The sequence below is a fragment of the Phyllostomus discolor genome, chromosome 8 (genome assembly GCF_004126475.2).
Source record: "Phyllostomus discolor isolate MPI-MPIP mPhyDis1 chromosome 8, mPhyDis1.pri.v3, whole genome shotgun sequence".
NCBI lineage: Eukaryota > Metazoa > Chordata > Mammalia > Chiroptera > Phyllostomidae > Phyllostomus > Phyllostomus discolor.
In genome coordinates, this window is record NC_040910.2 from 26,755,910 (window position 1) to 26,782,832 (window position 26,923).

Below are 26,923 nucleotides of genomic sequence, written 5' to 3' on the forward strand. Positions count from 1 at the left end.
GAGATGCCAAAAGGTTGGACCCCCTTCTGGATAAAGCTTTCAAAGATAATATAAGTTTCTTACATCAGTTTTACAATGCCAGTGTAGGCTGTGGGTGATATAAGGAAACAACTGTTTTATGAAAACTATTTCAAATCTTCCTTAGTTGCTTGACCAAACAACTGAAATAAAGCAAGACAATATTGTTTACTCAGCTGATAATGACCTTGGAGACCCACAAGTGTATCATAAAAATTTATTTTCCAAGAACTGGGTGAAAGAAAATGTACCACCAGTTGCTGATTGGCATGAGTGATTGAATTTTGGCCATGAGGGAACCAAAGCTGTCACGTGAAGCCTCTTCCTTACGTATTCATTCCCAGCCTCAATTTGCAGAACTGGGCCTGAGAATAAGCAAGTGGGTGTTAGACTTTAATTCAGAATTTTGGTCCTGTTCCTGATGGCAAGAAAAAGATAAGTTAAGCAAAAAGCATCAGTACCTTTTAAAGGTAGGCTGTGGAATTGCTGTAAGACCAGATAAGAAGGTGAACCTGGTGTTATGGATGATGATACGGCCACTTTCTATGGTATAATTACCTTAACCACTGGCAAGGAGAGGAAGAACCACACTGGCTTTGGAATTCATTATTTATCCCCCAAACTTTTTAAGGCCCCATCTGTATGGAAGCACATGCAAGTTGGTTACATAAACAAATCACTTCCATTTTCAGGAAGGAGGGGAGAGTGCATTGTAGCTGTGTAAGTAAACAGTTGTGTCTGCTACAGTGCTCTGTTATAACTACAAGTGATGTAAGTCTTAAAGCATAGGAAGATTGGTTATAATTCGGGAAGTATGGGACTACAATGTGTGTTAGGCGTCAAAGAACAGGTAAGAGTTTAGTAGCTAACTACTATCTAATGGATTCTCAGTATAAGTTAGTTAAAATAAAATAATAGGTGGAGTAAAGAGGAATAAACACTCCAGACAGAGTTAGACTACAGGTGGGGTAAGCAGGGAATAATTTGCAAACGACGGCTTTCCCTGGAGCAGGAAATGCCTCGGAGGTGTGGTAAGGGGTACAGCTATACTGGTGGATTGGGTCAAATTGTGAAGAACTTTGGATACTAAGCTGATTGATTTGGGCTTCCTTTCCTATGCTATCAGAAGCTAACACTTTCAAGAAAAAACTGGCTAAGGGTTTTGCTGCTGTAGAACAGGGTCACAGACTGGGTCCTACAGTTTTAGGAAGAAACTACTGAGAGAAGTAGGCAGGATAGGTTGGAGGAGAGTTTGAAGGCAGTTGGAATATTTGGGGGAATTTTATTATTTCTGAAACACAAAATTTTACAGGTAAGTGTTTTTTAGACATACTTTCCCTAACTAATTATTTTGTGATCCATCCAATTACAGAAAACATATTGCCCTTTTACCATTACTATGTCGTTGTTAACACTCTGTGTGTGTGGGTGGGATGGATGGGTGGTTGTGTGAACAGCCTCACGTGTGTATACAAAGAAAACCTATAGATATTCCTGTATTTTTTTATTTCAAAGTGATATTCTCTTTTGCCCCAAGGAACAAATTATGGGAAAAGTAAAATGACCAGTTGTTCAACGTTTCTATTAGTTACCCCAGGAATAACTTAGAATGTTAAGTGACAGATGACCTTCCTCTTTTCTCTGAAGGTTAGCCAGGGTTTACATGAGCTTTCAGAAGAACAGATGAAACAGCCCAATGTTGGACCAAGTCTAGGACTATTACAGTTCTGTTCCAGCTGTGCCTTAACAGAGTATTTCCCTAATAGGTAGTGGCATAAATTGAAAGACAGTGGGATTTGTACAAGAAAGTGTAACTTTAAGACTCTTACCTTCAAAATTAGCCAGTGACTGTAACAAGCTTAAAAAGAAAATTTTTGGATTATGTTACTAAAATTTTCAGAAGTAGTCTCTATCCGGGTTTTGAATGATGTCATCAAATCTCTGTTGCTTTTTCTCTACCTGTGTAGAGAGGTACTTCCCTGTGGTTGACTTCATCCTCGATCCTTCTCTCTTCATAAAAATGGCAGAGAAAGACACAGAAGTGCCAAGATTTTAGCACTTTCAGTCTTTGAAGAACAAAGGAACTTTTCCTGTGAAAGTTCATGGAAGAGTTTTAATTGGCCTGTTTTGAACTAAGTGTCCATCCCTGGGCCAGTTACCCCAGGGGTCGGGTTAGGTTCTGTGTTACTGTTCTTGTCAAGATGTGGGTCACGTGCCCATTGTGAAGCCCAGTAATGAATTGTGATTGGTGGAGAAATTGTCCTTCAAACCAAAGCTATTTTTTTTCCATCAGAAAGAGGAAGAGGTGCTGATGGTAGAAAAATAACAATCTCCACTATCTGTGATAAGGACCCAACAGTATTCAAAAGCAGCTTTCAAATTCGCTTTCTGGTTTTTTTCTACCTGCACTTTGGGGCACACAATAAAATTCTCTTTAGAGTAAAGATTCTACCAGTGTGCCCTTTTCAGCAACTCTTGAGTGGAGTTAGCTCAATGGCATAATTTATGCTTTTGTTATCCTTTGCCTTCTGTAGCAATTACTCTTATAATGTAAAAATTAAAAAAAAGAGGAAGAAGAAGAAGAAGAAAATCTTCCCAAGAGGGCTTAAAATGAAGGGTGGGGATCTGACCAAATCTGAGATCAAGTGACTCTGCCCTTGGCTAATGAGATGTTTTGGTTTTATGTTTTGAAATGTTCAAAGTCCACATTTCAAGTAGAGAAAGAATGTATCCTGTAACTCCCAAAACTCATGTCTGCTTCACCCAGTGTTTGTCTTCTCATGAAGACTTGACCTTTTTTCTTGCATCTTATTCTCCCCTCTTCAACCTCCAATATTGCCCTCTCTTGTTTGCCTTTCTTTCTGTTTGGTTATTGCCCAGAGATAACTTTCCCACTTTGACTCAAAAAGAGTTTCACAGTTTGTACTTTTGGAGGATCTGGGGAATACTGGGATGCCATTCTTGGGTCATGCCTTTACTTTCAGTTGTTGCCTTGCTCTCCCTGGGGCGGTGATGACGTCTTTTCCTTAGATTGTCCAGTTGGCACAATTGTTGAAACAAATTCTAGGACCAAAGAAATACCCATGCTACTAGCTAGCTAATTATCTATTTATACCATTTTACCAAAAAAGAAAAAAAAAAACAAGCAAAAGCAATAGAGCACTAATCAGTAATAAAGGACTTATAAATGTACAAATTCTACAGTTACTGTAATAATTCTGCATCAGTCTTTCTTTTATCAGCTTCAGTGTTTTATGCAGTTATATCTCCAATGTTGTTATTAGTATTTTGCCATATGAGCTTTCAAATAATACACTTTCTTCAATTCACCTGGCACTGAATCTCGGAGAACTAGACTCTGTTCAGACCCTAGCTCTTTTTATGGACCAGCCTACCTTCTAAAGAAGTTGATCTTTATTTTAAATAGGCTACCTCCTGTGGCATTTATAATGTAGGCAGATGCTGACTTAGGGTTTATTTCTAAATGATGGTGAGATTGTTTTTAGTTATTATTTGATTGCTCCTCTAAGGTTTTTGCCAAAGTGACTAAAAAAAATCTAAATTTTACAAAAGGATTATTGTTTTGCTATGTAATGAACAAAGGTTAAATTAATATAGTTAACAAAACTCTTCCAAGTTAAACTTAAAATATGTGATTACATCTGCTTCACATGTGAAGGTACGGAATGGCCAGTAAGGACCACCTTGCCTGCTCCTTGGCAGTGTTGTTTATACATGTGAACGTGCATATGATATGAAATACATCTCCTGTTCCATGCTCACTGCAGGCAAAGGGGCATATCTGAGTCCCAGTCAGCTGATTCTGTGAAACTAGACGCAACTATTATCATTCAGTAAAACATAAAGAAAAAACAAACAAACAAAGAATAAAGGATTTCACATAGAAATCAAGGAGAAAGTTCTTTTACTGGATTAAAATATTTGAGGAAAAATGGTATGAAAATGACCTCACTTCCATTTGACATTTCATTAAGTCAAATCAAGAGAACCATGTATTAATTTATGGCAGTGCTTCAAGGCAAGGGTTTATGGGAGCTATGACTGGCCTACACATTAGTTGAAACTGAATGTTGGTTATGATGGATGCTTACATAAGGGATGTCATGGCTTAAGAGCCATTGGCAAGACCTCTGTGTATTCACAGATATTCACTCAGAGGTGGGCAATGAGTAACTACAGATGGGTAACCGCAGGTATACCCCAGCTGCTGTGTCACTGCTTAAAAGTCTGTGTTGTCCCACTTTGCTTTTATGAAAGACCTACATTAGTACCTGTTTTTGCTAACTGAAAGAAATCTGAGGAGGATTTTTGCTTTCATGAAAAAGGCAAAAAGCAGAAATAGTGTTTACCATCTGTTTTTCAGCAAGTGTTACAGAGGCAGCACACAAAGCAAGCAGCTGTGGCGTACCTCCAAACTCCTTCCCTGGAAACTACACTCAGCACCGCAGCCTTAAGCCGCTCTAGCTTTGAACTGTGTCTGTGGGCATCTGTGCTTTATCTCAGTTTCTTTTTGTGCATCCATTAGCAGGCTGTGTCCTAAGGTATCGAGAAAGCCTAAGAAAACTCCTAAGGGTGTCAGGCGAATTAAGACAAAATACAGACATTGTGTATATATTGAATTTGGGGCCTAGGAAGTCTCAAAAAATTTCCATATAAATTAATGCTAATTGCTTCTTTGCTTTATGTAATTTCAGCTTACATTAGGTTTCATGGCAACTCCCTGCTTTCAGATAGTGAGGGGAATGAGGGCTAATATGGGAAATGAAAATTTTCTTTTTTTTTTTTTTAAAGTTTTTTTTAAGTATTTTATTTATTTATTTATTTATTTATTTTTAGAGAGGGAAGGGAGAGAGATACAGAGAGAAAGAGAGAGAAATATCAATGTGCGGTTGCTGGGGGTTATAGCCTGCAACCCAGATATGTACCCTGGCTGGGAATCGAACCTGGGACACTTTGGTTCCCAGCCCGTGCTCAATCCACTGAGCTACGCCAGCCAGGGGAAATGAAAATTTTCAATTGTGCTATGCTCCAGGTACCACACTGATCAGATTTTTGGTAAGATAAACTGGCAACTTACTTATGTAAAAGAGTTTAATTTACTAAGAATACTGGCTTGGAATGCCTAAGAAGTTTCAGATTTACTTCTGTCACTTACTACTAGCTATATGGCCTTGGTGTGATTACTTAGCTTGCTTTACCATTATATGCTTAAAATATAAAATAATGGGGGGGCATTTGGTTCCAGGTGAAGATTTAAGTCTCTTTTAACACTGAATGGGTCGTGTCCCGCCTGCGGCCCATGGGCGGCATGTAGCTCCGGATGGCTATGAGTGTAGCCCCACACAAAATCGTAAACTTACTTAAAACATTATGAGACTTTTTTGTGGTTACATGTTGCAATAATTTTAATGTGTGGCCCAAGAAACTCTTCTTCCAGTCTGGTCCCAGGATGCCAAAAGTTTGGACACCCCTGGCTAACATTTGTTTTGCCTTTATCCAAACAGAGAATATTTTTATAAAAGTTCTTTGAAAGTATTAAGGTTTCAGATACTATAGCTTTTCTATTTCTTTGAAAAAAATCACTTCAGATTTCTTAAATTGTTGATTTAAACATGATCTTTCAGATTAAAATCCCTTTTTAATTTGACATTAGTTTTAAATGATCCACTCTTAAAATTTTGATAAGCTCCAAATTGTAATCAGTTCAGTAAAAGCAATTTTCCAGAAATGCCACCTCTATACATGGTCTTGTCATTCTCCCATCACCCCACACCTCCTCTGAGCGAGTAATGTAACATATTACCTGTGTCTTACTTGGCCCCATTCCTTTCCGTTTTTGAGCTTTAAGAACCTTCTTCCTTTAAATTAAGTTTAATATGACAAAAAATGTCACTACTTGGAAATCCATCAGGTGCTCAGCTGTTTTTTGTTTTTCTTTCTTTTTTTTTTTTTTTGTCATTTTCAAGCTCTTCCCTGTGTGACTCAGAACCATGAAGAATTCCTAAATGTAATGGGATCGAGTCAATTTTTTTTTGTCAATCTGCCGTTGGCAATACATTTTGAAACTTTATTGCCCAAAGACACTTTTTCCACAAAAAAAGTTATTTCTCAGAGCTGTTTCAAGCACTTGGAAAATGCGTGAATGAATTTCCACATCTCAAGTACACCATTCTCCCCATGTGCTGAGCGGCGCAGACTGTTTCCCCGCATGGCAGCTGATTTAACCCCCTGCTCCTCTCTCCCCAGAAACCACACGCACTAACTTCAGAAACATCATCTGCTTCTTGACCTTTCTATCTGCAGCTCTCCATCTCAGTCCCTCGGTTTGAACAAGCAAGCTAGTTCATGGTATCAAAATATTTATGTAAATGGAACCAGTCATAATTTATTGCTTCTAAAATTATTTCATGGGATTGTGGTAGCCACTGTTTGTGCTGAGGCATTGGGGTTAATCTCAGTGGCAATGAGGCCTGCACTGTATGTCCTCCTGGCATATTTTGAGGGGGACAAATCTCTCTGATCAGTTTACCCACTGTATACCTGGATTAAGAACTTCCAAATTACTGACTGTTAATAGTAGGGCACGATGCTGCAAATTGTGATTCTTCTCTTTTGAGCTTAGCAAAATTCAGTTACTTGTTTATATAGCTCAACAATTTTAATATAAAAAATTTCTTAGAAGATAAAAAAGGAAGTTTCCACATCTATTCAAAATTTTCTAGGCAGTATGAAAAGAAAGGGAAGGAAAAAAACAGAGAAAGGAAGAAAGGAAGAACAGAAGGAAGGAGGGAGGAAGAAAGGAAAAGAGGGAAAGAAAATGACCTCTAAATGTTGCAGGCTATTTGCAGACTGCATTCTTTTTCTTTGTTTAATTTTTTTGATTGATTGATTTTTAGAGAGAGATGGGCGTGGGGTTAGAGAGAGAGAGAGACAATTGATTTGTTCCTCCTCTCATTTATACATTCATTGGTTGATTCTTGTATGTACCCTCAGCTGGGATTGAACCTGTAATCTTGGTATATTGGGACAATGCTCCAACCAACTGAGCTACCTGGCCAGGGCAGTGTTCCTTTTCTGATGCTCCTAAGTTGCTGAGGGCCTGAGTACAGAACCCAAGCAGAGAGGTGCCATTTATTGAGTACCTCCTATTTGCCCAACCCTGAGATAGTTAGTTACTTACCCTCATGAACTCTACTCTTCCAGCAGTCCTTCACAGTAGGTACTATCTCTATTTTACAAAGGAGAATAAAGACTAAAAGAGGATGCAAAAATTGTCCAAATATACAGAGTGGTAAATGGTAGAGATGGTATTCACACCTTTGCTCTCTAAGATATAATATATAAGAATACAATTCTCACTATCTCTATTGGCCATTAGGTTATTTTCTAGGCAAGAAAAACATCATTATCTGTCTTTCCTGTTCGTCATAAAACTAAATAAAAGCAATCTCTTGTAAAAGAGTGTAAATCATTAAGTAATAAAGTCGTGATCACTTGAACAATTTCCTTTCTATTTGATGATTTTGATAATGAAGTAGTTACTAGTTTACAACACATAATTCCATCCCCAAACTGGTTGCTAATGATAGGATTTTGTGGTCATCAAATCTTTTACAATTAGTGCAAAGTTCAAGTTTAATTACATTCTGGTTTACTGTGCTGTGGTTAGAGGATGTGAATTTACACTCCTATAATTAGATAGTTAATATATGCTTATTGAACACCCATCAAAGGTAATGAGACTTGAGCAACGGAGCAGAAGTATTAACATAATCCTTTCCCTCAGGGGACATCTAAACTAGCCATAGATGCCTATGCTGGAAAGAAACAAGATTATTTGAAGTTAAATGCTAAATTGTGAAGAATGGAATATATTCACAAAGTATAGAAATCTGAACAAAAGTAAATAGCTTGGTAGGAGGTCATTAGTAGGATGTCTGCCAAGAGATGTCAAAAGTTAATATTTACCTTCAGGAAATCGCCACTGGATCATGGCCTTTAGCTGAGATAGCTCAAACTCCGAATCGGGTGGCACTTTGAGCCGTGATCAGTTTCTCAACAACAGGCTTATATGAACCCAACTCCCAACATACCAACTTACAACCCAGAATTACATACATTCAATGTAAATGAAAAATAGAAGGTCCAAAGTTCTGAGTTGACAGAAAAGGAAAAAAAAATACTATGGTAGTTTTCTATGCTGCCTGTGTGTCAGTTGAATGTTTCATGAAAATGGCATGATAAAATAAGGGCTGTTTTTAAGGTGAAAGACCTCTCAGTGGTGTAGAGGAACGGTGCATGGAGGGTGGAGGAGATGGAGTGGGTTAGAGAGACTTTCATGGAGGCTATGGAATAATCTGGATTTCTGCATGTAGAGAAGGAACAACACAAAAACAGTTTGAAATAAACAAAAATAAGTAAGTAGACAATTTGGGAGATGGACTATGTGTGATGAAGAAGAGGGATTAATCATAGATCACTTCGTAGTTCATTCATCTGCTGTTTAAGAAAGCAGGTGGGAAGAGTTAGAAAGAAAACTCATCTTCTGTCCTGCTTGTTACTTCCTTGGAAAAGGTACAATGTTTAGTCGAAGAAAAGGATTGGTAATAAAAATAAGCTTGCATTTACTAGAGAATATATAGTGAATATTACTTTTCTAACTTTTATTTAGTTCACTGACCACTGCTGAGGATGGGGGATGTGTCCTTAGCTGAACTTTCCATGGAATTAGAAAATGTCCCTGCTCAGCAGAGACACTTTTGAAAAAGAAGCGCTAAGATACCTAAACTGTGGAATTAAAATACAGTGTCGCATGCCATGTATTAAGACAGTGTGCCAAGTGCATACAGCAAATCAAAGTGCTCACCACAGTGTGTGAGAAAATGAAGGAGAACATTATAATGAATTTCTAGAAAACAGTGTCTAATCTATTACTTTGAATAAAGTCTAGTGTAGTTTTTAAAAGCTATTTGCATTTCTTGAGAAAATGAGTCATGCTAATTTGTGAGTAGCCAGAATTAGAGAAAAAAAAGGGAAAACATGTTCAAGAGTATAAATATTGGTTATATAGGAATACTTCAACACCAGTTGTGTAATCGTGACTATCTGGCAACGTACTCTGCTGGCATATATTTGTGTATATGTGTGTATGTCAGATTATGCATGCTAACATACACATGTGTAAACTCATTCATCCGTCCGTCACACAGCAGTCAGCTACTCCCTGCTTTGTATTCTCCAAACACTGTGCTAAATTTGGGGAATGAAAAAGATCATTAGATGGGCTCCTGGCCTGTAGACTAGTAGTAAGGGGACAAGCACTGAAAAAGTGCAATTCGGAATTGCAATGGGTGTGGTGTGGACCATGCTGCTAAACGCTGCAACCTTTGCCTGTGGGACTCACACATGACTTCTCAGAAGAGGTCAGACTTAGCTCAAATCTGAAGAATAAGTGAAAATGTGCCAAATGGAGTGTTGCAAGTAATGCTATGGATAGTAAGAGGTTTAAATCAATCAACATTTTAAATATTGGGCACAGAATCCTTTGTTTTAGAGGATTCCATGCTTAATATTTTAAGAGTTGCCATTATGCAATTTCTAAGTAGATCCAACGAAATGTACCGCCGTTATGTGCTTGGAGCCCATTAGTCATAACTTGGTGATGTAAAGTACGTTCTTGACCTATGACAGGAGTATTATTGCTGGAGTTGCTGTACTAAAAAATGTGATCACATTTGCCGTCTGGTGAAACATGCTGTCTCGCCCAGGTTGAGGTTCACAGATGACTAAAGCCCTAAGTAGCCCGCAATTACTCAGTTGCCCAAAGGCCCACAAGTAGAATGGAGGGTTGTCTGTGTTTCATCACATCCCTGAACTGAAGTTTGGGGTGAGGGCACCAAGAGAATGCCCATGGCTTTATCCTTTATTTTCCTTCATCGATTGAAATACTGCGGTCCTTGTGTCAGCCAAATGGAATGGGTCGCTGTCCATGCCACGGTGCCCCACAGGAGATGAAGTCTGGGGATGTGAAGATTTTAATAAATGCAGTTTCTGCCTTTAAAAAGCTTATATTCTAAATTTAGTTTTAGAATTGTCCTATGTTGCACAATATTTTAAAGACATTTAGATGTATATTTTCACGTTTTAAACTCTAGTTTAGGTGAAAATGTAAATAGCTTTGTACTTGATACCCGAGTACATAAATCCCTGCAAGTGCTACTTTTGGGGCCTTAATTTGGTCTGTATGTGTGATAATTGACACAGCTTTTCCGAACTAATGACATCTAGTTTGTTTGGTCCTATCAGATTACAGTAAGAATATTAATCAGAGATTCTCACATTACCAAATGACTTGGTGAGTTTCTCCTCATTTTTATTGTAGTCTTGTTTATCTATAAGACTAACAAAATTAGGAAGCGAAATGCATGATTGGTTCTTGGCATTTTCAGAGAGGGAAATTGAGGTAATGAGTAGGTAGATAAAAATTTCTGGGTATGTGAAGGGAAGTCACGAGATAACCCAAAAGGCTCTCCTGTTTCTGTCAAGGAATGAGACTTCTAAGAGAAAACATCTGGAGCCACAGAGGACAGGACGCGAGTGATATATTTGAAACTGTTAAAAACTGCTCCATTTTCTGGTAGCATAGGAACCTAAGAAAGGCTGTGATAGGAACCCTGGCTACTAGTGCACCTTGAAGGGGTAGTTTTAACAGGAAAAGGAAAGAAGTACAGAGCAAGAGGAAAATTTTAAAAGTGAGAAGAGGAAAATAAAACAAACCTAAGGCCAAAAAATCCCAGCCTAGGGAGATTGGAGATTGCCCAGGAAGGTGCATTTAGCCAACTGGGCATGAGGCCTAGTAGTTCCTATTTCCCTTTTCATGCTGCAAAATATGAAGTAATCGCCTTAGCAGGACTTAGGACAGTGATCAAATAACCTAACAATCTGAAATGTTTCCTTTTGTATGGAGATTTTTGTTTTGTTTTGTTTCTTGAGAAATGAGTCTTTGTCTTCTTTTTTTTTGCATCGCTCTGTAATCAGGTTCTGTAGAAAATATAATCTCATAAATCTTTTGTCGTGGGGGAAAAAAGTGAGCATGAGAATCAAAAAGTTGTTTTCATACTTGTAACATGTGGTTTGAATAGGATGAATAGTTTCTCTAATTTCTGATATTCTAAATTTCCCATGAAAGAGGTTAAATTGTTTTTCTTTTGTCAAGATTTGAAATCTCAGAGACGTTATTAATGTCTATACTTCACTAAATTTCCATTAAATAGTTTATTTTAGTCTCCACAGAATCCAGTTTTCTAGTGAAGATTGATTGTTTCAAAATTGTTAAGTAAACCTTTTTTTCAAAATTGAATTTATTTGGGTGACATTGGTTAGTAAAATTAAAGGTTTTAGGTATACAATTCTATAATACATCTACTGTACATAATATCGTGTGTTCTCCACCCCAAGTTAGGCCTTTTTCCATCACCATTTATTCCCCCTTGGCCCCCTTTCTACCTGTCCCCATCCTCCTTTCCCTCTGGTAATCATATAGCTCTCTGTGTCTATGAGGCTTCTGGGTTTTTTTCTTAATACTTTAAAAAAAATTGATACCAGCTTTTACCTAATTCTATCTCTGGAGTCTGCATATTTTTTTTATGTTTTTGAAGTACACTAAGAGATTAATTGCATATATTGATAATGAACATCCTTAAAGTAAATATATATTTACATAAGTAATATAAAAGTGAAAGCAATATAAGTATAATTTCATCTACTATGTCTACACTATACTCTTAATATTCATTTCTAAATATACACATGTATATGAGTATATGTGTGTATATGTATATATTGGGTTGGTCAAAAAGCTCGTTTTCTTTTCTGTATGGTGGCTCTAGTAGTGCTTAGTCATCTAACTTCATTCAAAACAATTTCCAGTAAATATTCAATAAATATAAATGCTTAAAATAAATACTTAGAGTTTTTAATACTCATATTTAAGTATTATAACTGAAATTCTATGATATCCTGAAAAGATTAATATTTACTTTTCACTTTGGCATATCCTAAAAGATATTCATTTTATCATTTTCATAGACATGATCACCAAAAGGTAAATTTGTGTATCTGAACAGATGAGCTTTTTAAAATTCCCTGTGCTGCTGATCAGCCATTTAAATATTTTCTTTTAAAATCAGGTCTAAAGTTATGATAATGTTTTATTGCATGAATCATGTCCAGATTTTATCTCACTACTTAAATGTTTCCCTTAGCCTTGGATAAATCCATTTCTACAGTACCATGGTATTTGCAAGTGTAGTAAGGATACAGCATAGATAAAAACTGAAAGAACCTAACCCATAGCAAAACACTTCAAAGAGGTCTTGATTAATGATGTCATGACCTTTGATAAATATGTTCAGGCAATGACATTCAGCTATTCAGAGATCACACAGAAGGAGCAGCCTGTAGGTACCTTTGGGTAGCGGTTAATTTTCGGTTTCCTATGCCTGGAACAGTTTTGAGGGTGGGTAGATGAGAGCATATTCATAACCCTTCCTTCTTAATCTTAAATTTTGATGGCCTTTAAGTTAGCCTTGATATATACATTCTTATTTTAATATACTTAGATATCCTAAGTTCAATGATTGGGATGCATTGGAGGAGGTCCTACCTTTTTCCTATACACACCTACCTCCACTAGCACACTCTCCTTTTATTATTATCATTTGTTTTAAGGTAGAAGGGAAAACGACAAGCTGATACTTTATGAGAGAAAACATTTGCTTCAGTCTAAGTAGAATGTGTACTTCATGTTTTAAATTTAGTTCCTCAACTTTTTTTCAATGCTACAGTGGTTCAGTTGTTGGCACATGCAATAAAGGTATACAGGGGTGGGCAGAAGCAAGTTAATAATGGTAAATAATGCAATAATTAATAAATATATAATAATACAAGAATAAACTGTTTCAGGTAATCACAAATGTAAACCTACTTTTGCCAGCCCCTGTGTTGTCAAGCACTCATGTGAACTGTTAATTACTACTAATCTAATAATGACTCACTCAGTGTTCATAGTCACACGAACACTGAGTGAGTCATTATTAGATAGTCACTAATAGATAGTCACATGCCACATCTCACTAGGCAGGCTTAAATATTAATGAGAATTTTTTGTAAAATGCATTAAAGGTGGTAGTGAAGAGTACTAAAGTGGTCCTTAGATTACAGAGGAACATGAATATACTAAATCTCTGAATTGGCATAGATTAGTTACCTAAATATTGACATTATTTCCTTAATAGTACAATGATATAAGGTGGTGTTTCTATAAAAATATGTAGCTACATACAGGTAGTAAGAGACTTGAGGATAGGTCTACTTTTCAATGACTGATCACACTCTTGCAAATATGCTGAGCAAATGCTTTTTATATATTATTAATTTATTTAATTCCCATACCAATCACTAAGTTGATATTACTATTATGCCTTTTTTATAGGATATAAAATATTGACGCAAAAAATTTTTCATTATTTTTGCAATCTATTAATGAATCTATTTACTACAATTAAAAGAGCAGCTTATTAATAATAGCAAACATATATATGCTTCTGTTGTTCCAGGAAGGTTAGATTCAGGACAGATACTCCCACAGGAAAGAAGCACCAAGGGGGCTGGGGTCCGCCCTGAGCCAAGAGCAGTGATCCACACAACTTACTGCTCTATGGGTGGCTCGGGGGTCCACTCTTTTACTGGGCGGAGTCTTTCATGGGTTGTGTATACGGTTGCAATGATAACAATTATTTAAAAATGGACAAAACAGCCACTTGGTGAGCAGCTTATTTGTTAAGGACTATTCTAAACACTTTATATGCATTCCCTTATTTAGTTCTCACTAGAACTAAGTAATAGTTTCCTCATTTTAAAGAAGTTCTGAAGAGTTTAAATCAGAATTCCCAATGGTGGATTATGAGTAGTGGCATATTGAGTTGAGGAGGCAGTGTTGTGTCCTGTTTAACTAGAGAGAGGATGTGTAATGGCTAAGAATATGAGCTCTGGAGTCTAAAGCAAAATTCCTGCCTAGCTTTGTTAGTCTTAGCTGTAATGACTTTTGCCTTGTTACACTACCTCTGTGTACCTCAGTTTTCACATGTATAATATGGGTATAAAAACTGTGGCTATGGAAAAGATTGGGTTACTATTTAGTATCTGGTACATAGCATGCACTACATAATGTTTGATTATTACTTAGTACAAATATTTTAGCAGCTTTGTCAGGATTTGCATAAAATATCTTTTTCATTTAGTAATGAAATTACTTTTTTCATTTAGTAATATTGTATGTGTTTCCTCAAATGTGCTTATACTTACTGGTTAACTTTACTACTATGCATTTTTATAATGCTACAATGAAAGATATTTTCCTTATTCAGTTGTTTTTTGCTGCCATAAAGAAAAACAATTGATATTTGTATATTGATCCTATATTTAGTCGCTTTACTAAATTCTTTTCCGTTTCCAGATGGTTTGTAAAGTCAAAAACTTTGGAGTCAGTTTTTTCTTTCATACCCCACATTAACTTGTATCATCAGGTCAGCCTTCAAAATATATACATACAGTGTGTTCCATGATCTTCACCTCCCCTACCAAACTCCACGCCACCCCATCCCACACAGGATTATTTCCAAGCTTTTCCAGCCTCTGGGCTTACCCTACCTCGTCTGTTCTCAAGGGAATCTATTATCAACTAAGAGTCATTTTTGTCTTCTATATTTATTTTCATTCAAGTCTTACTAAAATAGCTACAGCCTTCCCCTAAAACACTAAAAATACTGGTGAGAATGCCCAACCCAATCTTTGTTCTAACTTTAATGAGAATGACTTTAATTTAAAACCTGCAGTTAGTTTCTGTTCAATAATTTTACACCATGATTTGAAAATCTTCTGCTATTCAGTTTACTCAATTTTTGTCTCAGTAGTTGATTTTATCATGTTGTTTTAGAATTTCTTAATATGATCATGTAGTTTTCTTTTAATATTCCAGAAGGTCATTTTTACATCCTCATGTTCATGAGCTAAATCTGCACTCTGTCATGAAGTACTATATATTTTAATCCAATGATAGATGATACTTGATTAAATTTTATTTGGGATTTTTGTATTTCCCTCAATTTGTGAGTGAAAATTGTTCTAATTTGCAATGTTTGGTATTGACATTTGAAAGAATTTTGCTACAAGGTTTTTTCCATTTATTAGGGATTTTTGTTTCTCCAGCCTTTTTGAGATATAATTGATATATAACATTCTGTAAGTTTAAGGTATACGTGCTTATTTGATACACTTACATTTTGCTATGTGATTACCACTGTAGAGTTAGCTAACACCTGCATAATGCCACGTAATTCCGTTTCTTTTGTGTGGGAAGAACACTTAAGATCTAGTCTCTTAGCAACTTTGAAAGATATAATACAGTATTATTAACTGTATCCACAAGATTTAGGCCAACTTATTTTATTGTTAGCTAGGCAGGTATGTCATTTTTAATTTTTTAAAAATTGCTTATATAAAATTGGAATTAAATGTTCTTTTAAAGTCAAATGGAACTCTCAAATAAATCCTACGCTATTGTTGCTTTTTCATTTAATCAATGTTTGACAATCATTTTAGTTTCTTTTAGAGTTGTTTCTGCATTTTCAGTCAACTTCGATAATTTACTTTTATAGTAAGTCACTAATTTCATGTAGCTTTTCACATTTAATTGGCATGAAGTTACATCAAACATACACATTTTAAATACACTTTCACCTGTGATTATACCCGCTCTCTCAGTCCTCACATATAAATCCTTGATTCATATTCTCTGTCTCATTCACTCTCAGCCTCACTGTCCTTTCTGCAAAGCAGCTTTTGGTTTCAATTCTAAATTCTAATTTTGCTTTTCAATGTATCTTCGAGGTTTTGTCTTAGTTTTCAGTTCACACTTTGTTTTGCTTACGTTTTGTAGCTTTGTAGATTGAATTATGGGTTGTAACTTTGAAGAATTCTTATTCAGTAATAAGATAAGTTTAATGTGTTAATTTTCTACCTGTTCTATCCTGCTCTGTACAATGTAATGGTGTCTCACAGGTAGCGCTCTTGTATTTTCATGAGGATTACTCCTTCTTGTGTCATCATTCGGTCCCCTGGAGTGTGCTTGTTGGTTTGACTTCCACATTTCCTACACAGCTTTACAACTCTCCATAAAGAATTAGTGCCTAAAAATAAATATGATTTATTTATGATTATCGATTTAATTAAAATAGATATTTGTAAAATGTATATGCCTCAATTACCAGGTTGACTGACTGGTTTTATCTGAATGACTCTTAATGTTCCTGTAGCCATTGAACAAGTCCATTTGGCCAATTTGAACAAAGACACTCAGTTAGGCCTTAAAATAAAGCAAATATCATGCATGTGTATTTTAAATATAGTGCACAGTGTCACTTAGCACTTTAGACCATGGGCTCTGGAGTTCACTGTCAAAACTGAAGCCTCGGCCATACATTTAGTGGCTATGATCTTGGCCAGGCACTTAGCTTTCCTGTATTTTATAAAATATAAAACAGGCACCAAAACAGTATCAATTTTTATGAGTTTGGTGAGGATCAAATGAGTTAATGTATAAAAAGCAATTAATATAGTTATTATTTTTAAAAATTACCTTCAATGTAAGTTCAAACATGGATAAACACTCTGGTGTCCAAATAGGGATCTAAAATGTACATTCTGTATATGAAGGGTATTCTGCTAAACTGAAGTCTAAGCCAATAATAAGCTCTGTAGAGTAACTGTCATCCTATTAATTTCATTACCTTTCCCAATAAGCTCGGACACCCGCCGACACTTGCAGAGGGAGCCTTTTTAAGATCCACATCTATTAGTTGGCAGGGTTTCACTCTACAGTCAGACTCAATAGCTCATGGGGTAGATTTAATTGACAGAGCTTTAGTTAGTATGAACTGGAAACAGCCTGTTTTTCAGGGTTGGTTTATTTTTGTTGAAGGAAGCTGTGTGTCTGACAATTATGTTTACCAGTGAATTTATTTCTTTGGTATGCTCCTTACAGTTCTTAGGAGTATGAAAGCAGTCCTCCTTGCCTCACAGTTTTTAAATTCCCACATGAGAATGAAAATTTTGTCTACAATACCAGACTTGTTTGTTAAACATAAAAGAACATAAATCCTCCTGGGTCCCCAGGGGTATGTTAGAGAAAGGGAGTGATCATTATAAACCACTTAGCGCTGTGTGCTGTGTATCATGTTGCCGTGAGAAAGTGATGTTTGATTGGCTCGTAAAATAAGTTTCGTAAATCCTTTAAATACTGATGTGAGCAATTGTGCATGTTGGAAATTAATACCTAAGAGTGTATTTTGAGATTACCCTGTCTCCAGAACAGTCATCTGGGAATGTGCAGATTTCTGCATATAAGGATAATTATGTTTTGTGATTCGCTTCTTCTGTGTCACATGGTTTTATCATATCCCTTTCATTTGGCTAAAGCCTATAAAATAATCTTTTGTCATTGTTTTCTGCCCATTTTCTTCTTGATGATTTGGACTATGTTATAGTATATCAACCATCTAACTTCTGTATTGAATCCCACATTCTGCAAGTGGTATTCTACCACAGAAAAACCCGAAAATTTTAAATTGTTAGGGAAGGTGACTGGATTTAATGCATTAGCCTTTTTCCAACCACAGTATATTCTCAAACAAGTTAAAAAGAAATATATTATCAACTGGCAATGGTTTTTGTTTTGTTCTTTTGTATTTTGAAGACACAATAGCAACAATTAGACCTGCAAATACTTTCCAGGTAGATCTTCACTTGGCCCATCATATATGATCTGGAATAAAATTTAAGTAAAAGAAGTGCTATTTTTGTAACCCTATTCTTTAGCAAGAAGATGTACTGTCCTGATTAAGAAGGAAAACTAAGCTTAGTAAATAATGATATGATTAATAATTTTCAATTCCATAGACATCTAAGCAGTTACTGGGTGTAACCATAAAAATTGATGGTAGAAGAACTGGGTGTTACATGATACCACTTCTGAGAAAAAAAATCTTAAAATGCCTAATTTACCATAAAACAAATAGTGGTACACGTTAGGTTCTACTGTTTTATAAGCAGAGAACATAGCACTTTTTTAGAGGTTCATTTCATTTAACCTTCATGGAATGAAAAACTATATAATTTTTAAAGCACTCTGATAAATGTATGTGCCAGACTTGCAGGAGCATGTAGAATTAATTGCCAGCTGTCTACCTGCAAATCCAGAAATTGTTATAAAGATTAGCTTTTTTTTTACAGCATCAAATTTAGTAGAAACCCCCATGAAAGAGTGACAATCTACCTGTCACTCTCTGATTTGCATGACAGTGGTTTTTATATCAGAAGATATAAGTTAGATAAGATCAACTGTAAGACATATTTGTTCCTTAATGAATTCTTAACATTTACAATCCTGATATTTCCATGTATGGTCAAAAACTCCTTTTTAATTTACAATAGTAAAATAAATAATTATGGGAATTGTTAGTTTTTTATTTGTTGCATATGGTATACTTTTTTTAAAGCTTCTATTAGAACAGTTTTAATGGTTATTTTGAAAGTGGTGTGAGGAAACATTTTGGCTCTATGCATCTTGCCCAAGCAGTTTTTGGCACTCACTTGACTTCATAAAGGCCCAATTTTTGGCCTTTCTTCATTGCCCAGCTCTGCTCACAGTAGGCAGGCTCCCTTCATCCTGGGCCACCCTTCACAGTGGCTTTCCTCTTGTTTCCCTGATGCTCCTTTTCCGGATGTTTTTATAAAGGGCCTTTCCTTTCTACCCACTCTTGAAATGTTGCTTCCGGGCATTCCTCAGGCATGTGATGACTCGTGTTCCTCCCCTATTGAAACTTCCCAGCTGTGCCTCATAGGCTGCCAGGGTGACAAACTTAGACGTCTACATGGCCCATTAAGGTAAATAAATGGAGACCTGGGAACTTTTTTTTTAACAGTGTAGAAAGTAGGTGGGGATTTTTAGAAACTAGAAAGAGCGTGTGCCATTGAAAGCTATTTCCCCTTGGTTTCCGCCTCAGTTGGTATGAAAGAAGGAAGAGTCAGTGTTCACTTCTTTATTAACCAAGCACTAACTCAGTATTTACTATGTGTCTGGCCCACAAGTGCTTTGGATAATACCATGAGTTACACAAAGTTACCTCCTCTCCTGGAGCTGACACCACTTCTGGAGATCTGAGCCCTCGTGGTCACACAAGGGCTAATGATATTTACTATTATCATATTTTTAAATTTTTAAAAAAGCTGGATACCCAGATTTTTCAGTGAAAGTTCACTTTTTAAAAAATGTTGACTTAATTTAAAAAAATACTTCCTGTTAAAACTGTGCTTACCTGTTTGCAATATTGACCTACAAAATAATATGCAAACATCTGACTCAGACATACCTTCTCACCTGCACCCATTTTTCCAGCTTGACCTCTGTCTCCTTCTTTGTTTTGCATCCTCTCTTCACAGTGGACCATGCCTGGCCCCCTCATTCTTCTATTACATCTTTTGTATTGTACCTCTCGCTAGAATGCATTTCCATTTCCCCGCTTTTCACCACTGGTCAATCACGACTCATTGACAGCCCAAATGTCTCCTGGAAAGCTGACCCTAATCTCACTGTATAGAATTACTCTCACTCTGCCAGGATTCCACAGTATTCCCTATATTTGCTTATTAGAGCACGCACCAAAATGTTTTATGGACCATGAGCTTAAAGAAGGTATACTTTTGTCTTTGTATCCTGAGAATTGAGCATAGCACTTTACACCAAGTCAGTCCCTTGTAAATCCTTATAGAATGATTGACCAGGCCTGAAATCTGGCTCTCTGCAAACTTCGCTGTGGTGGTAACCTCCATCAGATAGGCACAGAACAAACGGATACTCTATGAATAGAGGCTTTGTTTCACAAGTAAACAATCTTGATATAAAAAATTACCCTTTGGTTTAAAGTGGTAGTTATCGACTTCTATAACAGGTATATCTAAAATAACTACTTATGTCTATTCTACCCAACTCTCTTACCCCTGACCTCATCCCTCTCTGGTCCCACCACACACACACACAACAAAATTCCTGCAATGGTTATATGGGCTGGCTGATGCACTTGTAATTTATAACACCAGACTTGTCACATGATCCAGCAGAAACAACCTCTTTCCTTTGTATTCAAGTTTTCTTATTTATTGCTTTCAAACTCCCAAGGCTATATGAACAGGTATATGGGGGAGGTAGCAGTGCAGCATAGAGGTGAGGAACAAACTTTACTGAGTAGCAACTGAGTGCCAGTAGTGCTTCAGGCATCGTGCATGTACTGTCCCATTTTCCTTTCTTAAAGTATCCCTAATGAGTTATCCTCAACTTAAGGAGAAGGAAAAATAGGTGGAAAAAGGTGAAGTTACATGCCGCAAGAGAAATCTGGATATTTCTTTAGGACAATGATTTATAAGCATAATTGACTCATTATATACATTGTCCTTTTTCAACAATTTTTCTTCTGTAAATTCAATAATGCACAAAAAAATATATGCTTTAGTTATATGGTAGCTACTGAATTTAGTCTTTTAAAAAAATCCACTGATGGTTTTCCAACCTTGTCAGACTTGCTTTTTAACAAAAGTTTTGCAACGTTCTATTTAGTATTCTGAAATATAATTAATATAAGTAATCATCTATTTATGTGTGCAGTCATTTTAAAGATAAAAATAGTGGCCTACATACTATATAAACTGATATAATAACAAAGTAACTTATGTTAAAATAAAGTATTTAAATACATAAATACCCATGCACAGTTACACTAGAAAAATAAAAGGAAGTAGTCATATATTCTCACCTTTTATGTAGAATCATTGTGGTAATGACAGCTATTAATATAGACTAATATGGGTATATGTAATTGCTTTAATTATGATGCAAATAGTATAAGCAGTGTACCTGTTACTGATATGTTTTTTTCCAAAACAGTGAGTAACTCTTGGTAAAGTTCCAAAGTATTGAAACTTTCTTCTAGTCATTTGAATTTCTGGAAAGTTGGCTTAAAGTAAAGTTTACACTACAATACATATTTGTGTTTGCATGTAAGGCAACATCGGGTTCCAGACTCAGATGAACAACAGCAGAAATATCATCTACACAAATGCCCAGTGACTCCTTGTCAAGCTTGGAGGGTGTGGGGCAAATACTCACTTCCGGGACTTCCTGTTGTGGAACATCCGTGGACCTCGCCCACTATATTTCATGTGCCCTCCTCACCCCAGTCATTGAGACAACCCAAAGGGCCTGGGCAAACTTCGGAAACATTCTCTAATGGGGCAGTACTGCTCTCGGTGACTACCACTTCACTAAACCTCCCACACCAAAGTCAGAGTTTTACAAAAAATGATCATGATTTCTTATGTGTAAGATTCTGTGTGTAGTGCAATGTAGAATAAAAGCATGTAAGAACTGATTCCTTTCTTCGAGGATTTAACAGCTTAAGTAAGACGATGGATCGATATTTAAAATTGAAAATGTTTCTATCAAAAGCAGAAAGATGACGGTGAGCCGAGAACACCCAGAAAGGTCTCACGGACAGTACAGGTCTCATCAGTGCAGTACAAAGTGAGACTCGAAAGATGCGTCAGTGATGAAGTGGCTCTGGAGAAGCTTGGATCGCATTGCATCACAGATGAGCAGAGGGAGCCAAGGAGCCTGACCAGGATGAAAGAGCCACTGTCAGAAAGTAATGGGCAGTAATGATAGGAATTCAGAGTGGAGCAAGGCTGTCACGTCCAAATGGAAATTAAATTGAATAATTCATGAATTGAATGTCAGAGATGGTTGCTTCGTACAAAATATTTAAGTTTGGAGATGGCTCTTCAGTGGATTCCAAGTTCATTAACAGTAAAATGAGAGGCCTTAGGATAAAAGACTCATATTTCTTTATTTGGGATGCATTTTTAGTACGTCTCTTATTTTGGAATATTTGATTAAATTTACCAGTTAAATCTGAGATAAACTCATAGCCATGGTCCATAAATTTACTGCACCTCAGAAGTGGAAATTGAATTATCAAATGAACAAATTAGGACCTTATGTCTCTCTTCTGTTTTTCTCTTTGCAGGTATGATTTTGTAGAAGTTGAGGACCCCAGTGATGGAACAGTATTAGGGCGCTGGTGTGGTTCTGGGACTGTACCAGGAAAACAGATTTCTAAAGGAAATCAGATCAGGATAAGATTTGTATCTGATGAATATTTCCCTTCTGAACCGGGGTTCTGCATCCACTACAACATTGTCATGCCGGTAAGTACCACTTAGCCGTCTGCTTACTTGAGTCAGTTGTTCACTTTTCTTCCCCATTAAACAGGAGAATCAGGCAAAACAAAAGACTTTCTCTAGTTTGATTTTTTTTTTGTAAATGTCACTGTAGTTATTGCAACTTGAATTTCATCACTGTAGGTCATTAGCCATGTTAAACACCTCATCAATTAATAAATAAAATATATTTTGTACAAGATTTAGAAGATTGTAACAAACCTATCCCCACCAAACTCTCTACCTGGTATTTCCTTGTTGATGTGAAATCACACAGGGTAGACAGAATTGTCTCTGGAATAAATTAAGGTAATCAGTGTATTTATTACACTTCTCGCTGGCATCACCATCTAATTTTGGACTACAGAAAGTCTTCCTGAATTAATGTTAAGTATGGTCATATTAAATCACAAAAATGATTTGTTTTCTAGCATTTTTGTGACCATTTCTTATACAATAATAGTAGTCTTCTGCATTTTGCAAAATGTTACTCCATCTTTAAAGGTGTAAAATTTCAAGCTTACACAGTACTCTGATGATTCCTATTTTAAATTCATATATATATTTTTGAGATTAATACATTGTAAAGCTAGAAAGCCCACATTATCTGATATTAATGCCATTTTAATAAAATTCATGTCTGTATTGCCTAAAAGTCCATGCTCTTACGTGGTGTTTTCCTTTTTCCACTCCAGTAAGGTGGCATCATGCTTTCCTGCACCCACCAAAATTCAGTCCTTTAGTTGTTTGTTTACGAATTGTATATATAACATACTTCTTTTTATCTTTTACTGGAGAAAGGTAAACTTATTAAATATGAATCCTTTTCAAATCAATGTTTTATATAAAATATATTTCAAAAAGTAGTTAGCTCTATCTTCTACTTATCGTAATGTTTACTCTGATTGAATATATTTATAACCTTTTGTGCTTGCCCCCCCCACCAAAAAATGTTTTGACTTTCTCACTGGAATTTAAGAAATCTATTTTGTCTGGTTATAATTGTTGTATTTTTGGTTGTATCAGGATTGCTGTGTCTTTTATGTATTATTTCCAACATTTGTATCAATTTGTTGCACCACAACTGAAATAATGAAAACCCTCATATGTTTTATCACATTCTACTTATAATAGTAATTCAGAAGTATTTATACAAGTATGATGATGTCATCTAGTATAATTTTTAAGTACAATCAAGTATATCACCACTTGGAATGATATGAAAACTTATATCTTTAATGATTTTAGCAGATCGGTAGGTATATTGGGAACATGGCATGGTGTGGGCTACATGCATTAACACGTAGATTCCTGGACATAAAATATATGCCCGCAGCCTGCTAGTAATTCATGAGAGTTCGTGAGTCAAATCAGAACATACAAAATCAATGCTTAACTTTATTTATTATACTCATATTGTAATATTAACAAATTTCCTTTTTGATTGCCTGTACTCAGGTCTGTGGAATATTTTAAGTAACTGATTGGGAAATGTAGTTATTGTTTAAGATACAGCCAAAAATCAATGATAAAATGCAAACTGAGGTTTGAAAATGATAATTTATTCATTTACTAATAGTGGAGTCATTTATTGGGTACAACTGAAGTTAAGGGGGAGATATCTTAAGTATATGTTATAAATAATATTATGAATTTTAATCATTATCTTTATATAAATTATTTTAAATATTCATATTTCTATTCCTTTATGAAATACGTTTGTCAGTACATATAGGTTTTCTACCATTTTCTTTGTTAATTTCCAAAACTTTTCTTAATATTTTATTCTAAATTTAATAAAATTTAATATTTAATTTAGAAAAGTAGTAATAGTAGGCAAGGATTTAAAAAACACTATTTATAGGTAATACTTTGATAATGTGATTATTTGTTTGAATAAAGCCACTAAAACTCTGCTTTAAACATTTCCAGAGTATCATGCTTCACAGCATGCTTCATGCTATGTTCTTTTGTTGTTTGTTTGTTTTTTAAAGTGTAAGGTGGCCTTGGGACCCATCACTCTCATTGTAGAGTCTACATTTTCATTTTCAGTTTTAGCACATCTAATGACCTTAAATATTTAAATCTAAAACAATTAAATTTCACCATAAAATCATAATGGTAGGTCTTGTATCACAGCAAAGGTTTTATTTATTTTAAACCTGTGGCAAAAATAAACTTGAAGCCAAGATTATCATATTTTAATTTAATTGCTCTCTTCATATTATATTAATTTAAATATGTGTAACAATCTATTGTCATGTTACAGAATAATACATGAAGACTAAAATGTATATATGCTGACACCAAGGGTTGTTCTTTTCTGATTGTATGACCATGTGGGTTTTCCCCTATGTAACCCAAGAAGTTATGTGGATTAAATAAAATACATAAAGACAAAGAGAGTTATTTCGTATTACCTAGGTAGTTCTAAGTACAATATAAGTTCTGAATGAATGCTGGAATGCTGAGTTGATGATACAGCACACTCACCCCAGCCTAACTAACAGAAGATTCACTGACACTGTTGTTATCTGTAAGTGTATCAGGTTCATGAGCCTTTAGATGAGATAAAGAACCCTGAGGATCTAAGGTAAGTGCCATCCATCCTCCTGAACAAGAAGTGCCCTGCCACCTGGGTTTGAGCTGTTACCTGAGGTTTATTGTGACTAACACCAGACACTGCCTGAATTTGAGAGACTTTAGGTGAAATGTGTATCACTGATTACATCATTTAAATTAAATTCAGTACCTTTGTGTGTAGTTATTGAAATAGTCTGATGAATTGTAAATATGGACTTTGGTGGGCTGCAAATTGACACTGTCTTGGCATCTATGGGAACATGCTTTGCATGGGAACTAAACTGACCTGTGACTGGCTGCAGGAAATGGAGACATGTGGAGAAATAGCATAGGGGATCTTATTAAAGTGCCTTATGCTTAAGAAAACAGTAGACTTGGGGCTGCAAGGAACCAGAGACCATGTCTGTAGGGTGCTACATAGCTTAATAAGTGTGACTTGGTGATTTTAATTTGCCAGATTGCTTTTTGAAGTACTTATTGATATATGAGTTTCACTGTCTCAGAAGTTTTCATTCTTTTGGGTTTGAGTTAACTTTGACAATTTATCTGCCATTTCTTCACCTGTCCTTTGTCTTGGTTCTATAGATCCATCTCTCCTCCCATACAACTACTATCATCCTGTACTCAATAACTGCCCACAGAAAGATTTGATGAGTGAAAATGTGATTTTGCCTTTAAGCCCAGCAGAGTTTTGAATTATCATTGTGTATTGCTACATGACATCCCCTCCACCCACTCTCCCCAACATTATTACTAACAGGACAGCAATCCATCAATCTTATCTGTGTATCAATGAATGAAAGCCTAAGGGAAGAAACTTTGCCTTTTGCAGAAGAGACTTAAAAGTTCTTGTGTCATTTGCTTAGGGGCAAGTGCCCTTGCAAGCCCTCCCCCGCACCCTGTCATCTCTGATACTTTTTTTTATTTTTTGGCAAGGATGAACTTCATGCTTAGCACACCCAGTTCCCCAGAGGCAAAGGTCTCAATGCAAACCCATCACTGCCAAATAGGACCTTAGGGACCACTGGCTGAAATGGTTTCTTAAATTTGTAACAATAAAAATGATATTGACCACAAATTATGAGTGGACCATTAACTTCCTACTTTGAGGTTTGTTACGGAATGCGCAGGATAATACCAGACACACGTTGCAGTTGCTCATTAACGTCTCATAGACATTCAGCTGTTTGAGCCATTGAGGTGTCTATACCCCAGTGGAGCTGCAGTGATTTCTCATTTACTATGTCACCTTGGTTGCTGTTCATGATGATATGTAAACTAGAAAACTGAAGAATGCCATATTCTCCTGGTCCTGATACATTGGGCTATATTAGCAAGAACACATTTTTGCTCTACTTAAAGAACTGAACCACTTTGTTTATGTGTTCGTTTCTTCTGTTTTGATGATGAGTGGAACATCCAGATATCTCGGCTATTTAAATTAATGCATATTTATAATAACTGTTAATGCATATAGTGATCTTTACTTGCTTTTTGTAATTAATGAATATTTTGCATCTATTCATACATAGAAAAACTCTGAGTTCAGTCACATTGTTTTTCCTGGGATAATTATGGAGAAAGTTGATTTTAATGCTTCTTATATTTTGCAAGTAAGGAAGGTAACTCTGCAGCCTTCTTTGGGAGCATAAATTTTGATTCTTCTCAACCAGTAAGGCTCTGTGGTTCTTATTACCATACATTAGTTAAAATTCTTGGGAACAGTTTTTGCACAATGTTGCCATTAAAAATTATGTTCACCTTTCTAAAATGATTTACTTTTTCCCCCTGAACTAATAAATGAGAGAGCATATAGTTAAACAAGGGGATTACATATTATTCTGAATAAAGCAATGCTAATCTAATATTGAAAAATTATTTATTTGTTTTATACACATATATGCATTCCTCTGTA

The 26,923-nt window shown here is 35.8% G+C and overlaps 1 protein-coding gene across 2 annotated transcripts in view; it reads left to right on the forward strand.

Moving 5' to 3' along the window:
- PDGFC (platelet derived growth factor C) overlaps positions 1-26,923 on the forward strand; it is a 168,195-nt gene that overhangs the window by 94,323 nt on the left and 46,949 nt on the right. For both annotated transcript variants that reach the window (XM_028521946.2, XM_036031972.1), the window contains one exon: positions 22,233-22,413. In XM_028521946.2, coding sequence (XP_028377747.1) covers positions 22,233-22,413 — 181 coding nt within the window. The remainder of the gene's footprint in view (positions 1-22,232; positions 22,414-26,923) is intronic.